Here is a 23291-nt window from a genome sequence, read left to right as displayed (position 1 = left end):
ATGGAGGAAAGTGTGAAGGGCCTATTATTCTTTAGTTTAGGTTTTCAGGAAATCTTATTCAAATAAATGTTCATGCAGAATGCATACATTTCACAGCCGTAGATACAGACACAAACAGGATTTACACAGAGATTGACATGGTTCTATTTTCTGCATATTGTTTGTCATTGCACTCCCAGGCTATTCTGTCTCAGCCCTCTGCCTCTGTGTTATTAAATCAGTCTGCAGGATACAGTCCCAGGACAACAACACTCTACCGGAAGCCTATGCAGAGGTTATGTCTTTCTGACTTGGATTATCCAAAGAAGACCTCTCCCTTTCTCTGTCCCCTTCTTTTTCTGTAGACGTGGCGGATGTCAGTGGGTCTTATGAAGGACACCCACCTGGTGGGGTCACAAAACACTAGTCCCATTGTCCTGCTGTCTGTCAATGGCCTAGCCTGATCTGTGGGTGGCCCTCCCAGTCCCATTCACACATACAGCCTTTCATAATGAAGCCTCATAATAACTAGTAGAACTACAGCAATACATCAATTCATATTGGCCTGTTCAGCCCCCTCTGAGTGACACAATGGAGGTTTCTATGGAGCAGTCTTGTGTAGAGGGTAGAAAAGCTACAGAGGCCATGGCATGGTTTATTTTTAAGTCTAAAGTTATCCGTTTTGTTCCAGAGACAACCCCTCGCTCTGGAAAAGGATAATCTGTTACCACATGAATGGCAGTACTGTACTAGTGTTCAGCCAGAGAGGTAAATGACTGGTTCTGTCTTGTCTTTGCCCCCTATATTAGCATGAATGGACAGGCTGTTGATGGAAATACAGCACTGGGAAAACTCATTATGTTTAAGTGCAGTTATTATTAGTTTTTTTTATCTCTATTGTCTTTCCTTCCTTACAGCAGGAATCAAACGTTTGCCACCAAAACCTGCCAGGTCAGTTTGCCATCGAAACAGCTGTGCAACATACACTGTGTGTACAAAACATTAGGAACAATTGCTCTTTCCATGACATAGACTGACCAGGTGAATCCAGGTGAAAGCTATGATCCATTATTGATTGCACCTATTACATCCACTTCAATCAGTGTAGATGAAGGGGAGGAGACAGGTGAAAGAAGGATGTTTAAGCCTTGAGACAATTGAGACATGGATTGTGTATGTGTGCCATTCAGAGGGTGAATGGGCAAGACAAAAGTTGTAAGTGCCTTTAAACGGGTTATGTTAGTAGGTGCCAGGCGCACCGGTATGAGTGTGTCAAGAACTGCAATGCTGCTGGGTTTTTCACGCTTAACAGTTTCACGTGTGTATCAAGAATGGTCCACCACCCAAAGGACATCCAGCCAACTTGACACAACTGTGGAAAGCATTGGAGTTAACATGGGCCAGCATCTCTGTGGAACGCTTTGGACACCTTGTAGAGTCCATGCCCTGACGAATTGAGGCTGTTCTGAAGGCAAAAGGGGGTGCAACTCAAGATTAGGAAGGTCTTCCTAATGTTTTGTACACTCAGTGTAGTTTTAGCTAATGTGTACAGCTTTGTACAGTACAGAGTGCCTGGTGTCTGTTTAGGGATCAAATCAGCTATATTGCTTTGCACAGTGCTGTCTGTTTAGTGGTGACTTACTGCTAAGTGCTGCACCGCCAACAGTGGTATAGTCTGCCCTCTCTTAGTGAAAATTACATCTGACCTCCCCAATGGCCACTACTTACTGCTAACTGCAGCCTCCACTCTCTCTCTCTCTCTCTCTCTCTCTCTCTCTCTCGCTCTCTCTCTCTCTCTCTCTCTCTCTCTCTCTCTCTCTCTCTCTCTCTCTCTCTCTCTCTCTCTCTCTCTCGCTCGCTCGCTCGCTCTCTCACTCTCTCACCTCCACTTTCTGTAAAGGAAGTAGTCATATTTATTCTGCTCCGGCTGCAGTGTTGTTTGGATGGTAGTGATACGTTATAGCCAAGCTGCACCACCAAAGTAGCTCTGTCAACACTTTCACTGAGGCAAGGTGATCCAGGTCCATACATACACATCAATGGTAGGATTGGGAGGTGGTGTTAATAATGTTTTGAATGTGTTTAATCTGGATAGAAGCCCTGAGAGACTAACCCCTCACTCCTACTTCCCTGATGATGTTTATGTGGTGAAGGTGAAGACAGAGTAGGAGTGGGAGTTTTGCTTGCTTTGTGATTTACAGTGCTGCTGTAGCTGCAGGCAGCCAGTCAGGGGAGGTAGCAGACTAGCAGGTCTGTGCTGCAGGAGTTTATAACAACATAATGAAAACACAAAGTGGCTGTCTCGGTGTGTTCACCATGAACATGACCAGCTCATGTTTCCAGAGTAGAAGTTCAATGTTTTTCTGATGCTCTCTATACTAGGGAACTTCAGCTGTTTTTATTGTTTATTAAATTATTTTCACAATCAGACCATTTGTGGATAGTAACCATGTCTACAGCTGTATTCCACGGACCCTCAGGCAAAATAATAGTTATTTTATTTTACAGGTGTGGAACTATTCAATTCTCTAGTTTATCGTAATGCCCCTGGGCCTTTTTTAATCTGAAAAACCCTTGTCATCGGCATTGAGTCCTGAGGTTGGGCCCTGTGGACAATAATAACCTCTTTATATACAGTATTCTGGCCTTAACATCTCCATAGGGTCCCAGGAGCCCTGAATAAAGCCAGTGTTTTATTGTCTGTGTGAGAATAGCTTTAATTCCACCCACTGGTCCTCTTCAGCCAATTTATGGTCTGTTGATGCTGCCGCCAGCCTGTCAACAGGGTTCTAAAACACAGTGCCGTTAAGCCTGTATGAACACTCCACTCCCAGGAACACACCAGGGAGCCATGGACAGAGAGGGAGAAAAGAGAGAGAGAATGGGGGGGAGGGGGGATTGAGAGAGATGGACAGGGAGGGAGGGAGGAAGGAGGGATTAAGAGGGAGAGGGGGGGTTGAGAGAGAGTTAGGGGGAGAGGGGGGAAAGTAATCACAAAGTGTAAGTATTTATCACTGGTGCAGAATGTTTTTGCTTTTAACGGGCTCTCTTCTCTGGCAAACCCCCAATATTAAAACCATTTATATTTCTCTCTCTCTCCCTCTCTATCCCTCTCTCTCTTTCACACACATTCTTTCCCTCTCTCCCTCTTTCTCCCTCTCTCACTCTTTCTCCTCCTTCCTCCTTCAGCCTTGATTTGGGCAGGCAGTTTGTCTTAACCTGCCTTCCACCCTCCTAGCTCCCCAGATGCTGACAAACCTTCCTCCTTTTTCAGTGAGGGTGTACAAACTGCTCTCCCTTCCCCTTCCCCTCTCTTCTCCTCTCCCTCAGTCTCTCTCTCTCTCCCTCACTTTCACTCTCCCTTTTCTCTCTCTTTATACACTGCTCAAAAAAATAAAGGGAACACTTAAACAACACATCCTAGATCTGAATGAATGAAATAATATTATTAAATACTTATTTCTTTACATAGTTGAATGTGCTGACAACTAAATCACAAAAATATTATCAATGGAAATCAAATTTATCAACCCATGGAGGTCTGGATTTGGAGTCACCCTCAAAATTAAAGTGGAAAACTACACTACAGGCTGATCCAACTTTGATGTAATGTCCTTGAAACAAGTCAAAATGAGGCTCAGTAGTATGTGTGGCCTCCACGTGCCTGTATGACCTCCCTACAACGCCTGGGCATGCTCCTGATGAGGTGGCGGATGGTCTCCTGAGGGATCTCCTCCCAGACCTGGACTAAAGCATCCGCCAACTCCTGGACAGTCTGTGGTGCAACGTGGCGTTGGTGGATGGAGCGAGACATGATGTCCCAGATGTGCTCAATTGGATTCAGGTCTGGGGAACGGGCGGTCCATAGCATCAATGCCTTCCTCTTGCAGGAACTGCTGACACACTCCAGCCACATGAGGTCTAGCATTGTCTTGCATTAGGAGGAACCCAGGGCCAACCGCACCAGCATATGGTCTCATCTCGGTACCTAATGGCAGTCAGGCTACCTCTGGCGAGCACATGGAGGGCTGTGCGGCCCCCCAAAGAAATGCCATCCCACACCGTGACTGACCCACCACCAAACCGGTCATGCTGGAGGATGTTGCAGGCAACAGAACGTTCTCCACGGCGTCTCCAGACTCTGTCACGTCTGTCACATGTGCTCAGTGTGAACCTGCTTTCATCTGTGAAGAGCACAGGGCACCAGTGGCGAATTTGCCAATCTTGGTGTTCTCTGGCAAATGCCAAACGTCCTGCACGGTGTTGGGCTGTAAGCACAACCCCCACCTGTGAACGTCGGGCCCTCATACCACCCTCATGGAGTCTGTTTCTGACCATTTGAGCAGACACATGCACATTTGTGGCCTGCTGGAGGTCATTTTGCAGGGCTCTGGCAGTGCTCCTCCTGCTCCTCCTTGCACCAAGGCGGAGGTAGTGGTCCTGCTGCTGGGTTGTTGCCCTCCTACGGCCTCCTCCATGTCTCCTGATGTACTGGCCTGTCTCCTGGTAGCGCCTCCATGTTCTGGACACTCCGCTGACAGACACAGCAAACCTTCTTGCCACAGCTCGCATTGATGTGCCATCCTGGATGAACTGCACTACCTGAGCCACTTGTGTGGGTTGTAGACTCCGTCTCATGCTACCACTAGAGTGAAAGCACCGCCAGCATTCTAAAGTGACCAAAACATCAGCCAGGAAGCATAGGAACTGAGAAGTGGTCTGTGGTCACCACCTGCAGAACTACTTCTTTATTGGGGGTGTCTTGCTAATTGCCTATAATTTCCACCTGTTGTCTATTCCATTTGCACAACAGCATGTGAAATTTATTGTCAATCAGTGTTGCTTCCTAAGTGGACAGTTTGATTTCACAGAAGTGTGATTGACTTGGAGTTACATTGTGTTGTTTAAGTGTTCCCTTTATTTTTTTTGAGCAGTGTATCTCTCTCACTCTCTTTCTCCCTCCCCCCCACTCTCTCACCTCTCTCTGTCTCCTGCTACTATGTGGGCACTGTAGTTTAGTGTCAGTGAGGTGACCATCCATCCCCCCTTCCCCACAGTTCAGTAGAAGAGGGATAGAGGGAGGATAGAGGAAGGGACAGTACAGTAGAAGAGGGATAGAGGGAGGATAGAGGAGGGACAGTACAGTAGAAGAGGGATAGAGGGAGGATAGAGGAAGGACAGTACAGTAGAAGAGGGATAGAGGGAGGATAGAGGAGGGACAGTACAGTAGAAGAGGGATAGAGGGAGGATAGAGGAAGGGACAGTACAGTAGAAGAGGGATAGAGGGAGGATAGAGGAAGGACAGTTCAGTAGAATAGGGATAGAGGGAGGATAGAGGAAGGACAGTTCAGTAGAAGAGGGATAGAGGGAGGATAGAGGAAGGGACAGTACAGTAGAAGAGGGATAGAGGGAGGATAGAGGAAGGACAGTTCAGTAGAAGAGGGATAGAGGGAGGATAGAGGAAGGGACAGTACAGTAGAAGAGGGATAGAGGGAGGATAGAGGAGGGACAGTTCAGTAGAAGAGGGATAGAGGGAGGATAGAGGAAGGACAGTTCAGTAGAAGAGGGATAGAGGGAGGATAGAGGAAGGACAGTTCAGTAGAAGAGGGATAGAGGGAGGATAGAGGAGGGACAGTTCAGTAGAAGAGGGATAGAGGGAGGATAGAGGAAGGACAGTTCAGTAGAAGAGGGATAGAGGAAGGACAGTTCAGTAGAAGAGGGATAGAGGGAGGATAGAGGAAGGACAGTTCAGTAGAAGAGGGATAGAGGGAGGATAGAGGAAGGACAGTTCAGTAGAAGAGGGATAGAGGGAGGATAGAGGAAGGACAGTTCAGTAGAAGAGGGATAGAGGGAGGATAGAGGAAGGAGAGTTCAGTAGAAGAGGGATAGAGGGAGGATAGAGGAAGGGACAGTACAGTAGAAGAGGGATAGAGGGAGGATAGAGGAAGGACAGTTCAGTAGAAGAGGGATAGAGGGAGGATAGAGGAAGGACAGTTCAGTAGAAGAGGGATAGAGGGAGGATAGAGGAAGGACAGTTCAGTAGAAGAGGGATAGAGGGAGGATAGAGGAAGGAGAGTTCAGTAGAAGAGGGATAGAGGGAGGATAGAGGAAGGACAGTCCAGTAGAAGAGGGATAGAGGGAGGATAGAGGAAGGACAGTTCAGTAGAAGAGGGATAGAGGGAGGATAGAGGAAGGACAGTTCAGTAGAAGAGGGATAGAGGGAGGATAGAGGAGGGACAGTTCAGTAGAAGAGGGATAGAGGGAGGATAGAGGAAGGGACAGTACAGTAGAAGAGGGATAGAGGGAGGATAGAGGAAGGGACAGTACAGTAGAAGAGGGATAGAGGGAGGATAGAGGAAGGACAGTTCAGTAGAAGAGGGATAGAGGGAGGATAGAGGAAGGACAGTTCAGTAGAAGAGGGATAGAGGGAGGACAGAGGAAGGGACAGTACAGTAGAAGAGGGATAGAGGGAGGATAGAGGAAGGACAGTTCAGTAGAAGAGGGATAGAGGGAGGATAGAGGAAGGACAGTTCAGTAGAAGAGGGATAGAGGGAGGATAGAGGAAGGGACAGTACAGTAGAAGAGGGATAGAGGAAGGACAGTTCAGTAGTAATATTGGAGGATAACTCAGTAGGCAGCCATCGCCCTCCTCAGCCCAGCCCTCTAGCACGGTGCTATGAGGCTAATTGGATCCTAAGCTGCGATTAGCATGTAACACTACGCTAGCCTGGGGGATTTATCTGGCCAAAGATTTTGATGAACCACGTCATAGCAGCAGCCCAGCGCAGGCTGAAGGGAAGCCCCAGGGACAGAGCCTCTCTTCTGGGATGAGGAAGCCTCGAGGTTGGCCTTGGCTGTCAGCCTCTGGAGAAAAGCGGGGGGGTAGTAATCTGGACCACTATACTGTACTGTACAGCCATTCAGGCAGCCGCTGCCCATTTGCATTCCAGACGTCCCCAACATGCCTATTGGCTATCACAGCTTACATTTCTAATCAAAATATTTACACAACCTGTCTGTCTCTGTCTTGTTTACAATTATGAGGTCATGATTTGCAGTAAAATGGAAAGTGATAACAGCTTTCTTTATGACGTTCTATTAAAAGGCCTAGTAAAGGACAGCAGGTTTACAGCTCTCACAATCCCTTTTAAAATGTCCATTAAGCCCGTGGCGAACACTTGAGATTTATCACACACTGTCTGTCGACAGCCAAGCCACATTGTTTTATAGTTTGGTTTATTTTTGCCGGTCAGTCTGTTTAAAATTTAACAGCCCATGTTTTGTGGCTTCGCTGTTTTTATATAGTGTGCTATGTCGCCGCTAAAAGAGGCTGGTGAATTAAATATCAGTGTGGTGTCAAAACAATGCAGAAGCTCTCGCTCCTCTATTTCCTTTTATCTTTATATAAATTTCTCTATCGCCCTTTCTTAGTCTTCTCTCTCTCTCACAAACATAGACATAGAAAATGTAGTTTACCAAGCTACCAATTACCTAAGTGAATCTACACTACAGCTACCCTTAAGAAAATTGTACTTTACTTAACTAAAGTTACTTTGAAAAGGTATAATATGTGATAAATTATCATATCTAAATCTGAAATGTCATAGACTACAAACTGCAAGAACAGATTCCTTTTGGAGCAGATGTTAACATAATGTGTAATTTGGCCCATTAAACACAAAAACTATGTTTCAAGTGAGAATTGGGCAGGTGTATTGCCGAAAAAGAAAGGAAATTCTTTCCTACTTCACCCATATTTTCTTTTTTTTTGCAAAAAAGTAGTGTGTAGTTCCAGTAGTTAGCTACACCGCTACATGGCAAAATAATTAACTAATGATTTCTAATATTAAGGAAGTCTCAATGTTTTGCTTGCCTGAGTTAGAGTACCTTATGATAAGCTGTAGACCACACTATTTACCAATAGTTTTTTAATCTATATTCTTCATAGCTGCCTAGTTACTACCAAAAAAACCGATGCTGGCACTAAGACCGCACCCAAAGAGCTGTATAAGGCCATAAGCAAACAAGAAAATGCTCATCCAGAGGTGGCGCTCCTAGTGGCCGGGGACTTTAATGCAGGAAAACTGAAATCAGTTTTTACCTCATTTCTACCAGCATGTCACATGTGCAACTAGGGGGAAAAAACCTCTAGATCACCTTTACTCCACACACAGAGATGCGTACAAAGCTCTCCCTCGCCCTCCATTTGGCAAATCTGACCATCACTCTATCCTCCTGATTCCTGCTTACAAGCAAAAACTCAAACAGGAAGTACCAGTGACGCGCTCAATACGGAAGTGGTCCAATGAAGCGGATCCTAAGCTACAGGATTGTTTCGCTAGCACAGACTGGAATATGTTCCAGGATTCATCCGATGGCATTGAGGAGTATACCACATCAGTCACCGGCTTCATTAATAAGTGCATCAACGACGTCGTCCCTACAGTGGATTACAGGCAACATCCGCACTGAGCTAAAGGCTAGAGCTGTCGCTTTCAAGGATTGGGACACTAATAAGAAATCCTGCTACGCCCTACGACGAAACATCAAACAGGCAAAGCGTCAATACAGGACTAAGATCAAATCCTACTACACCGGCTCAGACGCTCGTCGGATGTGGCAGGTCTTGCAAACTATCATGGATTACAAATGGAAAGCCAGCCACGAGCTGCCCAGTGACGCGAGCATACCAGTCGAGCTAAATGCCTTCTATGCTCGCTTTGAGGCAAGCAACACTGAACTGTGCATGAGAGCACCAGCTGTTCCGGATGACTGTGTGATCACGCTCTCCGTAGACGATGTGAGTAAGACCTTTAAACAGGTTAACATTCACAAGGCTACAGGGCCAGACGGAATACCAGGACACGTACTCAGAGCATGCGCTGACCAGCTGGCAAGTGTCTTCACTGACATTTTCAACCTCTCCCTGACCCAGTCTGTAATACCTACATGTTTCACGCAGACCACCATAGTCCATGTGCCCAAGAACGGCAAGTTAACCTGCCTAAATAACTACGGCCCGTATTACTCACATCTGTAGCCATAATGCTCTGAAAGGCTAGTCATGGCTCACATCAACGCCATCATCCCAGAAACCCTGGACCCACTCCAACTCACATACTGCCCCAACAGATCCACAGATGACACAATCTCTATTGCACTCCACACTGCCATTTCCCACCTGGACAAAAGGAACACCTACGTGAGAATGCTGTTCATTGACTACAGCTCAGCGTTCAACACCATAGTGTCCTCCAAGCTCATCACTAAGCTAAGGACCCTGGAACTGAACAGCTTCCTCTGCAACTGGATTCTGGACTTCCTGACAGGCAGCCCCCAGGTGGTGGGGGTAGGCAACAACACATCTGCCACGCTGACCCTCAACATGGGGGCCCCTCAGGGGTGCGTGCTTAGTCCCCTCCTGTACTCCCTGTTCACCCACGACTGCGTGGCCGCGCACGACTCCAACACCATCATTAAGTTTGCCGACGACACAATGGTGATAGGCCTAATCCCCGACGACGATGAGACAGCCTATAGGGAGTAGGTCAGAGACCTGACAGTGTGGCACACGCTCGATGTACACTCGCTGGACTCTAACCACACACCCACACACACTACACCTACACTCCAACACACACACACATGGACACACACACAAAACACATACACATGCATATTCCTTCACACTCTTCACACACACTGCTGCTACTCTCTGTTTATTATCTATGCATAGTCACTTTACCCCTACCTACATGTACATATTACCTCAATTACCTTGACTACCCAGTACCCCAGCACATTGACTCGGTACCGGTACCCATTGTGTATATATCCCCGTTGTTGTTATTTTGTATTGTGTTACTATTTTTCCTTTAGTTAATTTAGCTATTTTTTCTTACTTACTTTTAAAAAACTGCATTGTTGGTTAAGAGCCCGTAAGTAAGCATTTCACTGTAAGGTTGTATTTGTTGTGTTTGGCATGTGACAAATACAATTGTATTTGATTTCATTTGACAACATGTAGTTCACTACTCCCCAACACTGTGCAAAACCCACATTCCTCTCTATCAGCAGACTCCATCACCTGTAGACTCTTAGAAAAAAGGGTTCCAAAAGTGTTCTTTGTAAGGCAAAGGGTTCTACCTAGAACCTTTAACATCCTAAGAACCGTTTTTGGAAGAAAGGGTTATTTGATGATTCTTTGGAAGGCAAGCAGGATTCTTTGGAAAGCAAGAAGGGTCCTTTGGAAGGTAAGAAGGGTTCTACATAAAGCCATATATCATATTTCCTAGCATGCTCTATTGCATGGTGATTTTCAGAATTGTTTGTTTTAATATCTGTGTTTATGCATGTACATTGATTGGTTGATCCAATATGTTAATAATTTGACTTATTGCACCTGTTACTGAGATGGTTGTTCCAGTTTAGATGATTGAGGTAGTCTCAGTATTTAATCTGCCCTACGCTGGCAGTCATTCTGAATGCAGGTTGCGGGTGATAAAAAATTCCACTTGTTGGCTATCCTAACTCTGTCTGGATTCCAATAGGAATTAAACACTTTGCAAGCCAGCATAATGTGACTTGCAGGCCTGATGTGGCCTGATAAGCAGGAGTAAAACATCACTTTTCAAGCCAGCATAATGTGACTCTGCAAAGGGTTCTACCTAGCACCAAAAAGGGTTCCCTTATGGGGACAAACCGAAGAACTGTACATGGTTCTACTTAGCACCTTTTTTTTCTGAGTGTACCTGCTCCCACATCATCGCCTTACAGAGCCTACATCAGAGCCTTGTCTGTATCTGGCTGGCTGATCTCCTTTACTTTTACAACGCCCTGTTTTGTTTCATAAATGTTGAGAGCTTTGGCTGCCCAGCAGTTGATGCAGCTGGAGAAAGGTCAGATGGGATCGAAGCTAAACTCACTAGTCTGCACTGTAAATCCTACAAAAAAAGGTGCTATCTAGAACCTAAAATGGTTATTCGGATGTCCCCATAGGAGAACCCTTTGAAGAACCCTTTTTGGTTCCAGGTAGAAACCTTTTGGGTTCCATGAAGGACCCTTTCCACTGAGGGGTGGGAAAAGGGTTCTCCTATGGGGACAGCCAAATAACCATTTTAGGTCCTAGATAGCACCTTTTTTGTAGGATTTACAGTGCAGACTAGTGGGTTTAGCTTAATGTCCACACTGTGTTTGTGTGTGTGTGTGTGTGTGTGTGTGTGTGTGTGTGTGTGTGTGTGTGTGTGTGTGTGTGTGTGTGTGTGTGTGTGTGTGTGTGTGAGTGAGAGAGAGATTACCCCCAATCTCTTTATCTAAAGTATTCCTATGCGGCCCATTGTTACAGGAAGCTGTCATGGGTAAGGAGAGCAGACGGGACGGTTGGCATGCCCTGCCCTGCAGTGTTATTTGTACTGCAGGGCGGCTCTCCTCTTCTCTCTGGTAAACCCGTCCTCCACTGCCCCTCTCGCTCGCTGCGCTCGTCAAAAACCGTCAACTCAGCATTATTTTCAAGCTGACGCATTTTCATAGTCTTAAGAGTTTACATGGATGGCTGGATTTCATCGCTGCATGTGTGAGATTTCTCCACTGTAATTAATGAGACCCGGGTCCAGGGTAAACTCTTTCAGCTAAAGGCATTTTAGCTTTGAGGTCTGCGCCCTGAGGGTGTGTATGTGTGCGTGTGTGTGTGCATGCTTGGGCCTGACTTCTGGCTTACTGTAATGGAGAGTAATTGGACCTCAGATCTGCACCATGTCCTTATATATTATCCTCCTCTAAGAAAGAGATCTGCTTTACTATTAATTACTATGCACAACCACCTGGCTTCTTAATTGTGAGTGTTTAGACTGTCTGTCTGTAAGCAGCATTATGTGTCTGGGTAAACAGAGTACACACTAACAGTGCTTGGTGAGGCAGCTAAACGTTATCAACATGTTATGCTTGCCAGGTCTTCGCCCTCTCATTTAAAGCTATGGTGTAGCAGAATGGTTCCCCTCTTTCTGATGGAGGTCACCACAACAACACGGATCCCTTCCCATAGCCTCTCTCTCCGTGTAGCTCCGTGTCAGGCCATCTCTGATACAGTTTGATACAATATGTCAGTCAGCTCAGCACTAGCTCCTAAAACACCTTCCTCACTGTAGGACTTGGCTTGGGCTTGGCTGTGTGTTCTATAACAACACAAAGTGTTGCCTCAACCTCGTAGCTGAAACACAAGAGGCCCCACTCAAATAAACCAAGGGGGCTGGTGCCAAGAATACAATGCTCTTCCTTTCTCCCTGCTAGCCTACCGGGCTGTAGGGAGGCAGTACAGGGAGGCAGTAGGGAACAGACATGGGTTCAAATAGTATCTGAAATCTTTCAAAAATACTTTGAGTGTTTGCTTTAGCCTGCCTTGAACTTGTTGTGACTTTTCACTTTTCTATTGGTTCTAATTCAAAAGGCAAGCTCAATCAAGTGTTTGAAATGATTTCAAATACTATTGAACCCAGATCTGCTAGGGAGGCAGTTGGTACAGGGCAGTAAGGGCTGATTGTCGGCAGTAAGGGTTGATGGGTTTATTATAACAAGTCTCTTTTCTCTTTCTCTCTCTCTCTCTCTCTCTCTCTCTCTCTCTCTCTCTCTCTCTCTCTCTCTCTCTCTCTCGTTGCACTCTCACTCTCTCTCTTCCCCCTCTCTCCCTCTCTCTCCATCTCTCTCTCTCTCCCCATCTATCTCTCTCTCACTCCCCGTCTCCCACGGCCTAACTTCATCATTAACAGGTTTTGATTTAATTACCCGTCATTAAGCCCCTGTTTTACTGGGAGCTTGCAACCCATTTAATCGCTGTTTGGTTGCTGCACGGCTGTGTGTGTGTGGGGGGGGGGAGAATTAGGCACTGATTTGTTTACCTCTAGTCAGATTCTCCTTAGTTTAGGAATCACAGGGGTGCAGGCTGTGTGCCTGGAGGGAGTGTGAGTTGCTTTGTACATGGTTTAGTGGGCCGGACTGACAGCGCTGGTGGGGTGTTCTTTGCTTGTGTTTATTGCTTTGACTGACTTCTCTCTCTCCCTCTCCCTCCCCATCTCCTCCATCTCTCTTGCCCCCTGTAGGCTATGCCTGGAGGCCCGTGACCCATACTGTGGCTGGGACAGGAAACAGAGGCGATGCACCACCCTGGAGGACAGCTCTAACATGAGCCAGTGGAGTCAGAACATCACTGTGTGTCCTGTAAGTGCCAACAGGGACCCCCAGTTTCCCCTACCCCACCCGTTTTGTTATTTCCTCAGGTGTCACTATTGTCACTGGTAACCCCCTGGGGCTGCCTGCGACACTGCTGGCTGGCTGACAACCTGGAATACCTTCACTCTGCCTGGTCTCTCCTAGGGACTCTGGCCATGTACAGTAGTAGTCTGACAGTTTAACATTGTGACAGTTTGTTTTGCCTTGGGGACTCAATTTGTCCAGGTCGCCCTAGGAAACGGTTTTTAGCCTCAAGTGTCTTTCCTGATTAAATGAAGGTAAAATAACAGTTTTCCTGTGTCAAGGTTATTGTCACATGATTAATGATATCCAGTAAATTCCCTGACACTCTTGTCTCTCTCTCTGCCCTGTGTGGATTTTCAGCTGAGGAACCAGACCACCAATGGCGGCTTTGGACCCTGGGCGGCATGGCAACAATGCAGCAACGACGACGGCGACAGCACCAGCACCTGTCTCTGTCGCTCCAGGGACTGTGACAACCCCCCAGCTCGCTGTGGTGGGAGGAACTGTGAGGGGCCCACCATCGAAGTCTCCAACTGTTCCAGGTATGTAGAATCAATAGGGATTTCCATAGATCCTGATTGGAGGATTGCGGATTTCCTGCTTATTCCCTCCTGATTCCGGGAAACTTCCCAGCGGGATTTCAGGAAAACCTGGTAATTTTGGGAAAGTTATAGGAATGTTTCCACCCTAACCAACAAACACCATCTCATTTAGGGTGTGAAGTAACAACCCATTCCCTTCCTACTGTACTACTTATGAGCTCTGGTCAAAAGTAGTGCGCTAAATAGGGGATAGGGTGCCATTTTAGACGTAGCCTCAGATATGTCTGTCTGTCTGTCTGGAAGTGGCTATTGAATAATGAGAAATGCTACAGAGGAGCAAAGCACTTAAGCAGATTGAAGAATGTGTTTCTGGTGTCACGTTCAGCTTCTGAGCAAGTGGTTTTGCGTCCCTCTCAGAATCACACATTTGGTCCATAATCATACGTTTGTTGAGTGCTTAAAGAGATTGAAATGGATCTTAAACACTTACAAATTCGTAACATATTCTACAAATTTGATTTATTAAAAAAATATATTTTCAGTTTCAGGGACCCGTTTTGTCTCGTGAGCACTACTTTCAAAACTACTGGCTGAAATTATACAAAACCTTTATAATGCATCTTTTATGGAAAATATCTTTAATGTTTTGGTACAAAACAATTCTGTAATGGTGTATCAGCATGTTTTACCTTGATCTTTTTTTACCTGGAATATTGGAATAGTTTTTTTACCTCAAACTTTTCATTTTAGAATATACAAATAAACATTTTATGTTGTATTCATCATGCCATCATATCCGGTTGGACACATTGGACTTTCTATTGGATTTATTGGATGTATGTCTCAATCTTGAAACTGGTTTTCCCACGGCGCTACAGGATTCTTTGAACCTCCTTTAACATCACATTTCTGTTGTCGTAGAAACGGAGGCTGGACCCCCTGGTCGTCATGGGGACAGTGCAGCACCACCTGTGGAACGGGGTTTGAGATGCGCCAGCGCTCCTGCAACAACCCGTCGCCTCGTCACGGTGGACGCGTGTGTGTGGGCCCTGTCAGGGACGAAAGGTGAGAGGAGAGGGGGAGAGGGGGAGATGGAATGTCTATTTGTGAGAGAGCTATGTGAACATATGTTGGTTTAGTCATACTTTTATCAAATGTAATTTTTTTGCTGAATAATTAAAGTGTTCGCTTGACTCAAAAGAGCAAAACTCTCAAACATTTATGGGTGCCATTACAAAGGAAGGACATTTATGATTAATTTATGAGACATGTTTTGCACTTTTCAGTAACAGTATTGGTCCTCAGTATCTTTTTGGGGATGATGGTCTTAGGTAAATGTCAGCCCTCTTACACATGCCAGTGCCTCTCACCGTGTAAGGCAGAAGACACATTTACATTTCTTCCCAAATGGACATCAGTTTCTATCCTCCACTCCCCTCCCGTCTCCTCTCCTCCCCTCTCTAGGTTCTGTAATGAGGGTGTGTCGTGTCCCCAGCCTATCTTCTGGTCCCCGTGGGGTTCCTGGACTAAGTGCAGTGCTGAGTGTGGAGGAGGGGTCCACTCCAGGGTCAGGAGCTGTGAGAACGGGAACAGCTGCCCAGGCTGCGCACTGGTACGATATGAATGGACAGACGGACGCACGCACACACACGCACGCGCGCGCGCGCGCGCGCACACACACACACACACACACACACACACACACACACACACACACACACACACACACACACACACACACACACACACACACACACCTCTTGGCTCACAGAGCTGCTGTGGACCTGTATGTGAGCCTGAGAGATGGCCTTAGGTCTCTCTCACAAGAAATATGGCACGTGCACAGATAGGGCTCTACCTGTGCAGAGCACACGCTCCTTTGCCCTTCCGGTCTCCAAAGTGCACTTTTTGGTGGTGGTATAATAGTTTTTTTTACTAATTGTCTGTTGTTGTTGTTCTGAACCTACTTCCCACATGTCGTCGTTAAATTCTCATCTATGTTTCAGAACCAAAAGGTTGTGTGTCTTGAATTTTTTTATATATTTTTTTAGGGGGTAGATCAGCTTTAATATTGCAGATAGATTGTAACTTCCATCAATGTAATTGTCTGCATCACTTCCAATCCCCCATATGTTTTTTCTCGCAAATATATATCTATATATATATATATATATATATATATATATATATATACACATACAGTTGAAGTCGGAAGTTTACATACACTTACAGTGAGATGAAAAAAGTATTTGATCCCCTGCTGATTTTGTACGTTTGCCCACTGACAAAGAAATGATCAGTCTATAATTTTAATGGTAGGTTTATTTGAACAGTGAGAGACAGAATAACAAAACAAAAATCCAGAAAAACGCATGTCAAAAATTTTATAAATTGATTTGCATTTTAATGTGGGAAATAAGTATTTGACGCCCTCTCAATCAGAAAGATTTCTGGCTCCCAGGTGTCTTTTATACAGGTAACGAGCTGAGATTAGGAGCACACTCTTAAAGGGAGTGCTCCTAATCTCAGCTTGTTACCTGTATAAAAGACACCTGTCCACAGAAGCAATCAATCAATCAGATTCCAAACTCTCCACCATGGCCAAGACCAAAGAGCTCTCCAAGGATGTCAGGGACAAGATTGTAGACCTACACAAGGCTGGAATGGGCTACAAGACCATCGCCAAGCAGCTTGGTGAGAAGGTGACAACAGTTGGTGCGATTATTCGCAAAATGAAGAAACACAAAATAACTGTAAATCTCCCTCAGCCTGTGGTTCCATGCAAGATCTCACCTCGTGGAGTTGCAATGATCATGAGAACGTTGAGGAATCAGCCCAGAACTACACGGGAGGATCTTGTCAATGATCTCAAGGCAGCTGGGACCATAGTCACCAAGAAAACAATTGGTAACACACTACGCCGTGAAGGACTGAAATCTTGCAGCGCCCACAAGGTCGCCCTGTTCAAGAAAGTACATATACATGCCCGTCTGAAGTTTGCCAATGAACATCTGAATGATTCAGAGGAGAACTGGGTGAAAGTGTTGTGGTCAGATGAGACCAAAATGGAGCTCTTTGGCATCAACTCAACTCGCTGTGTTTGGAGGAGGAGGAATGCTGCCTATGACCCCAAGAACACCATCCCCACCGTCAAACATGGAGGTGGAAACATTATGCTTTGGGGGTGTTTTTCTGCTAAGGGGACAGGACAACTTCACCGCATCAAAGGGACGATGGACGGGGCCATGTACCGTCAAATCTTGAGTGAGAACCTCCTTCCCTCAGCCAGGGCATTGAAAATCGGTCGTGGATGGGTATTCCAGCATGACAATGACCCAAAACACACAGTCAAGGCAACAAAGGAGTGGCTCAAGAAGAAGCACATTAAGGTCCTGGAGTGGCCTAGCCAGTCTCCAGACCTTAATCCCATAGAAAATCTGCCAAACGTCAGCCTCGAAACCTTAATGACTTGGAGAAGATCTGCAAAGAGGAGTGGGACAAAATCCCTCCTGAGATGTGTGCAAACCTGGTGGCCAACTACAAGAGACGTCTGACCTCTGTGATTGCCAACAAGGGTTTTGCCACCAAGTACTAAATCATGTTTTGCAGAGGGGTCAAATACTTATTTCCCTCATTAAAATGCAAATCAATTGATAACATTTTTGACATGCGTTTTTCTGGATTTTTTTGTTGTTATTCTGTCTCTCACTGTTCAAATAAACCTACCATTAAAAGTATAGACTGATCATTTCTTTGTCAGTGGGCAAATGTACAAAATCAGCAGGGGATCAAATACTTTTTTCCCTCACTGTAACTACATATAAGGAATTTTTTTGAATTAATAATAATATGTGTATGTATATATATATATTGGAAGCTATGGCCCTGCTCTGGACTCCTTAGAAGTGACATGATATATCTCTAGTTGATATTGGCTGCTAACATGAATGACTTTCAACACCAAATGCAGGTGTAAAAGGCAATTTATTTCTGAAGCCTATCTTGCGTGTTGAAAATACATCACCGTTTATGGCTGTAATGACAGGCTACATTTGTGCAACGATTGTGTGCGCATGTTCGCGTGTGCACACGTACATGTGCATGAGCGGTGGTCGTAAGTTTTGTACCACTCCTTTTTGGGAGTCGCGGGTCAAAAATAAGAAAAAAAACCTGGGATACATGATACTGGCAACAAATGGAGTTGAGAATGACACAAATATTAATTTTCACAAAGTCTCCTGTCTCAGTTTTTATGATGGCAATTTGCATATAATCCAGAATAATATGAAGAGTGATCAGATGAATTGCAATTAATTGCAAAGTCCCTATTTGCCATAAAAATGCACTTAATCCCCAAAAAACATTTCCACTGCATTTCAGCCCTGCCACAAAAGGACCAGCTGACATCATGTCAGTGATTCTCTCGTTAACACAAGTGAGAGTGTTGATGAGGACAAGGCTGGAGATTACTCTGTCATGCTGATTGAGTTAGAATAACAGACTGGAAGCTTCAAAAGGAGGGTGGTGCTTGAAATCATTGTTCTTCCTCTGTTAACCATGGTTACCTGCAAGGAAACACATGCCGTCATCATTGCTTTGCACAAAAAGGGCTTCACAGACAAGGATATTGCTGCTGGTAAGATTGCACCTAAATCAACCATTTATCGGATCATCAAGAACTTCAAGGAGAGAGGTTCAATTGTTGTGAAGAAGGCTTCAGGGCGCCCAAGAAAGTCCAGCAAGCGCCAGGACCGTCTCCTAAAGTTAATTCAGCTGCGGGATCGGGGCACCACCAGTGCAGAGCTTGCTCAGGAATTGCAGCAGGCAGGTGTGAGTGCATCTGCACGCACAGTGAGGCGAAGACTTTTGGAGGATGGCCTGGTGTCAAGAAGGGCAGCGAGGAAGCCACTTCTCTCCAGGAAAAACATCAGCGACAGACTGAAGACTGATATTCTGCAAAAGATACAGGGATTGGACTGGGGTAAAGTCATTTTCTCTGATGAATCCCCTTTCCGATTGTTTGGGGCATCTGGAAAAAAGCTTGTCCAGAGAAGACAAGGTGAGCGCTACCATCAGTCCTGTGTCATGCCAACAGTAAAGCATCCTGAGACCATTCGTGTGTGGGGTTGCTTCTCAGCCAAGGGAGTGGGCTCACTCACAATTTTGCCTAAGAACACAGCCATGAATAAAGAATGGTACCAACACATCCTCCGAGAGCAACTTCTCCCAACCATCCAAGAACAGTTTGGTGACGAACAATGCCTTTCCAGCATGATGGAGCACCTTGCCATAAGGCACAAGTGATAACTAAGTGGCTCGGGGAACAAAACATCGACATTTTGGGTCCATTGCCAGGAAACTCCCCAGACCTTAATCCCATTGAAAACTTGTGGTCAATCCTCAAGAGGCTGGTGGACAAACAAAAACCCACAAATTCTGACAAACTCTAAGCATTGATTATGCAAGAATGGGCTGCCATCAGTCAGGATGTGGCCCAGAAGTTAATTGACAGCATGCCAGGGCGGATTGCAGAGGTCTTGAAAAAGAAGGGTCAACACTGCAAATATTGACTCTTTGCATAAACTTAATGTAATTGTCAATAAAAGCCTTTGACACTTATGGAGTGCTTGTAATTATACTTCAGTATACCATTGTAACATCTGACAGAAATATTTAAAAACACTGAAGCAGCAAACTTTGTGAAGACCAATACTTCTCAAAACTTTTGACCACAACTGTAGTAATGGTAGGCTACAGTATTTCTTACAATCTTCTATTTTGACTGGAATTGTGTTAGTTATTGTTAATAAGTGCAGCATTTATTCCCACCCAAAAATGTTTTGCCTGCGCTGAATATATCGGACTAGTAAAGGCCCAGTGCACTACTTTAATTTAGTATTAACACTGGAGTGATAGATGTGCAGAAGATGATGTGCAAATAGAGATACTGGTGTGCAAATATGGGGATGAGGTAGTTGGGTGGGCTAATTACAGATGGGCTGTGTACAGGTGCAGTGATCGGTAAGCTGCTCTGACAACTGATGCTTAAAGTTAGTGAGAGAGATAAGTGTCTCCAGCTTCAGAGATTTTTGCAGTTCGTTCCAGTCATTTGCAGCAGAGAACTGGAAGGAATGGCGGCCAAAGGAGGTGTTGGCTTTGGGGATGACCAGTGAGATATACCTGCTGGAATGCATACTACGGGTGGGTGTTGCTATGGTGACCAATGATCTAAGATAAGGCGGGGATTTGCCTAGAAGTGATTTATAGATGACCTGGAGCCACTGGGTTTGGCGACGAATATGTAGTGAGGGCCAGCCAACGAGAGCGTACAAGTCACAATGGTGGGTAGTATATGGGGCTTTGGTGACAAAACGGATTGCACTGTGATAGACTACATCCAATTTGCTGAGTATAGTGTTGGAAGATATTTTGTAAATGACATCGCTGAAGTCAAGGATCAGTAGGATAGTCCGTTTTACGAAGGCATGTTTAGCAGCATGAGTGAAGGAGGCTTTGTTGCGAAATAGGAAGCAGATTCTAGATTTAACTTTGGATTGGAGATGCTTAATGTGAGTCTGGACGGAGAGTTTACGGTCTAACTAGACACCTAGGTATTTGTAGTTGTCCACATATTCTAAGTCAGACCCGCCGAGAGTAGTGCCGATACGGGTGGGCGGGTGCAAGCAGTGTTCGATTGAAGAGCATGCATTTAGTTTTACTAGCGTTTAAGAGAAGTTGGAGGCCACGGAAGGAGTGTTGTATGGCATTGAAGCTCGTTTGGAGGTTTGTTAACACAGTGTCCAATGAAGGGCCAGATGTATACAAAATGGTGTCGTTTGCGTAGAGGTGGATCTGAGAGTCACCAGCAGCAAGAGCGACATCATTGATATACACAGAGAATAGAGTCGGCCCGAGAATTGAACCCTGTGGCACCCCCATAGAGACTGCCAGAGGTCCAGACAACAGGCCCTCCGATTTGACACATTGAACTCTATCTGAGAAGTAGTTGGTGAACCAGGCGAGGCAGTCATTTGAGAAACCAAGGCTATTTAGTCTGCCAATAAGAATGCGGTGATTGACAGAGTCGAAAGCCTTGGCCAGGTCGATGAAGACGGCTGCACAGTACTGTCTTTTATCGATTGTGGTTATTATATCGTTTAGGACCTTGAGCGTGGCTGAGGTGCACCCATGACCAGCTCGGAAACCAGATTGCATAGCGGAGAAGGTACCGTGGGATTCGAAATGGTTGGTGATCTGTTTGTTAACTTGGCTTTCAAATACTTTCGAAAGGCATGGCAGGATGGATATAGGTCTGTAACAGTTTGGATCTAGAGTGTCACCCCCTTTGAAGAGGGGGATGACCGCGGAAGCTTTCCAATCTCTGGGGATCTCAGACAATACGAAAGAGAGGTTGAACAGGCTAGTAATAGGGGTTGCGACAATTTCGGCGGCTAATTTTAGAAAGAAAGGGTCCAGATTGTCTAGCCCAGCTTATTTGTAGGGGTCCAGATTTAGCAGCTCTTTCAGGACATCAGCTATCTGAATTTGGGTGAAGGAGAAGGGGGGTGGGGCATGGGCAAGTTGCAGCGGAGGGTGCAGAGCTGGTGGCCGGGGTAGGGGTAGCCAGGTGGAAAGCATGGCCAGCCATAGAAAAATGCTTATTGAAATTCTCGATTATCGTAGATTTATCGGTGGTGACAGTGTTTCCTAGCCTCAGTGCAGTGGGTAGCTGGGAGGAGGTGCTCTTATTCTCCATGGACATTACAGTGTCCCAAAACGTTTTGGAGTTAGTGCTACAGGGTGCAAATTTCTGTTTGAAGAAGCTAGCCTTTGCTTTCCTAACTGCTTGTGTATATTGGTTCCTGGCTGTTCGATGCTAATGCTGTACGCCACAGGATGTTTTTGTGCTGGTCAAGGGCAGTCAAGTCTGGGGTGAACCAGGGGCTATATCTGTTCTTAGTTCTGAATTTTTTGAATGGGGCATGCTTATTTAAGATGGAGAAGAAAGCACTTTTGAAGAACATCCAGGCATCCTCTACTGACGGAATGAGGTCAATATCCATCCAGGATACCCGGGCCAGGTCAATTAGAAAGACCTGCTCGCTGAAGTGTTTTAGGGAGCGTTTTGACAGTGATGAGGGATGGTCGTTTGACTGCGGACCCATTACAGACGCAGGAAATGAGGCAGTGATCGCTGAGATCCTGGTTGAAGACGGCGGAGGTGTATTTAGAAGGTAAATTAGTCTGGATGATATCTATGAGGGTGCCCATGTTTATGGATTTAGGGTTGTACCTGGTAGGTTCCTTGATAATTTGTGTGAGATTGAGGGCATCTAGTTTAGATTGTAGGACGGCCGGGGTGTTAAGCATATCCCAGTTTAGGTCACCAAGCAATACGAACTCTGAGGATAGATGGGGGGCAAGCAATTCACATATGGTGTCCAGGGCACAACTGGGGGCTGACGGGGGTCTGTAGCAAGCGGCAACAGTGAGAGACTTATTTCTGGAAAGGTGGATTTTTAGAAGTAGAAGCTCAAACTGTTTGGGCACAGACCTGGATAGTATGATAGAGCTCTGCAGGCTATCTCTACAGTAGATTGCAACTCCGCCCCCTTTGGCAGTTCTATCAAGACGAAAAATGTTGTAGTTCGGAATGGACATTTTGGAATTTTTGCTTCAGGCACTGCTAGAACATCAGGGTTGGCAGAGTGTGCTAACGCAGTGAATAACTCAAACTTGGGGAGGAGACTTCTGATGTTAACATGCAAGAAACCAAGGCTTTTACGGTTACAGAAATCAACAAATGATAGCGCCTGGGGGGTAGGAGTGATACTGGGGACTACAGGGCCTGGGTTAACCTCTACATCACCAGAGGAACAGAGGAGAAATAGAATAAGGATACGGCTAAAGGCTTTAAGAACTGGTCTTCTAGTGCATTGGGTACAGAGAAGATTTCCGGGCGTTGTAGAATTGATTTACGGCATTATGTACAGACAAGGATATGGAATGATATTGGGTAACTATGAAGGAGATAGCATCACTGGAGGTACCGATTGAGCCGGTCTCCGCGTGTATGGGGGGTGGGACAAAGGAGCTCTCTGAGGCTGGTTGAGCTGAACTTGGGGCTCTACAGTAAAATTGTATAATAAGAACTAACCCAAACAGCAAATGGCTAGGCATATTGACATGGGAGAGAGGCATAACGCAATCACAGGTGTTATTCGAGAGGGCTAAGACAACAACTGGTAATGGCGACGAAAGTTTGGGCTGAGACTAAACAGATAAACAGTATACGGGTACCGTGTAAAGGAACAGTCCAGCAGGCATTAGCTGTGTAGCTGAGTGATCATAAGGTCCAGTGAACAGCACTAAGTAAGTCCGGGAGCAGATCGTAGGCTGCTAAATCACAGGCGAGCAGGAGGCACAGCTGTTGATTGCGCGTGCTAGCGGGCCGGGGCTAGCAGATGGATTTTCGTGGTCGTCGTAACGGGAAGCCTGTTGAAACCACATCAGACGATTACGTCG

At 45.7% G+C, this 23291-nt stretch overlaps 1 protein-coding gene across 5 annotated transcripts in view; it reads left to right on the top strand.

Annotated features, from left to right (window-relative positions):
* The window catches only part of sema5ba (sema domain, seven thrombospondin repeats (type 1 and type 1-like), transmembrane domain (TM) and short cytoplasmic domain, (semaphorin) 5Ba), a 189524-nt gene that overhangs the window by 151694 nt on the left and 14539 nt on the right, over nt 1–23291 (top strand). For all 5 annotated transcript variants that reach the window (XM_045206609.1, XM_045206608.1, XM_045206607.1 and 2 more), the window contains exons 13-16: nt 13071–13188; nt 13585–13766; nt 14688–14831; nt 15231–15378. In XM_045206609.1, coding sequence (XP_045062544.1) covers nt 13071–13188; nt 13585–13766; nt 14688–14831; nt 15231–15378 — 592 coding nt within the window. The remainder of the gene's footprint in view (nt 1–13070; nt 13189–13584; nt 13767–14687; nt 14832–15230; nt 15379–23291) is intronic.

The sequence above is a fragment of the Coregonus clupeaformis genome, chromosome 23 (assembly GCF_020615455.1).
Source record: "Coregonus clupeaformis isolate EN_2021a chromosome 23, ASM2061545v1, whole genome shotgun sequence".
Taxonomy (NCBI): domain Eukaryota; kingdom Metazoa; phylum Chordata; class Actinopteri; order Salmoniformes; family Salmonidae; genus Coregonus; species Coregonus clupeaformis.
Note: the sequence above shows the minus strand (reverse complement) of the source record. Positions and strands in the feature narration are given on the sequence as shown.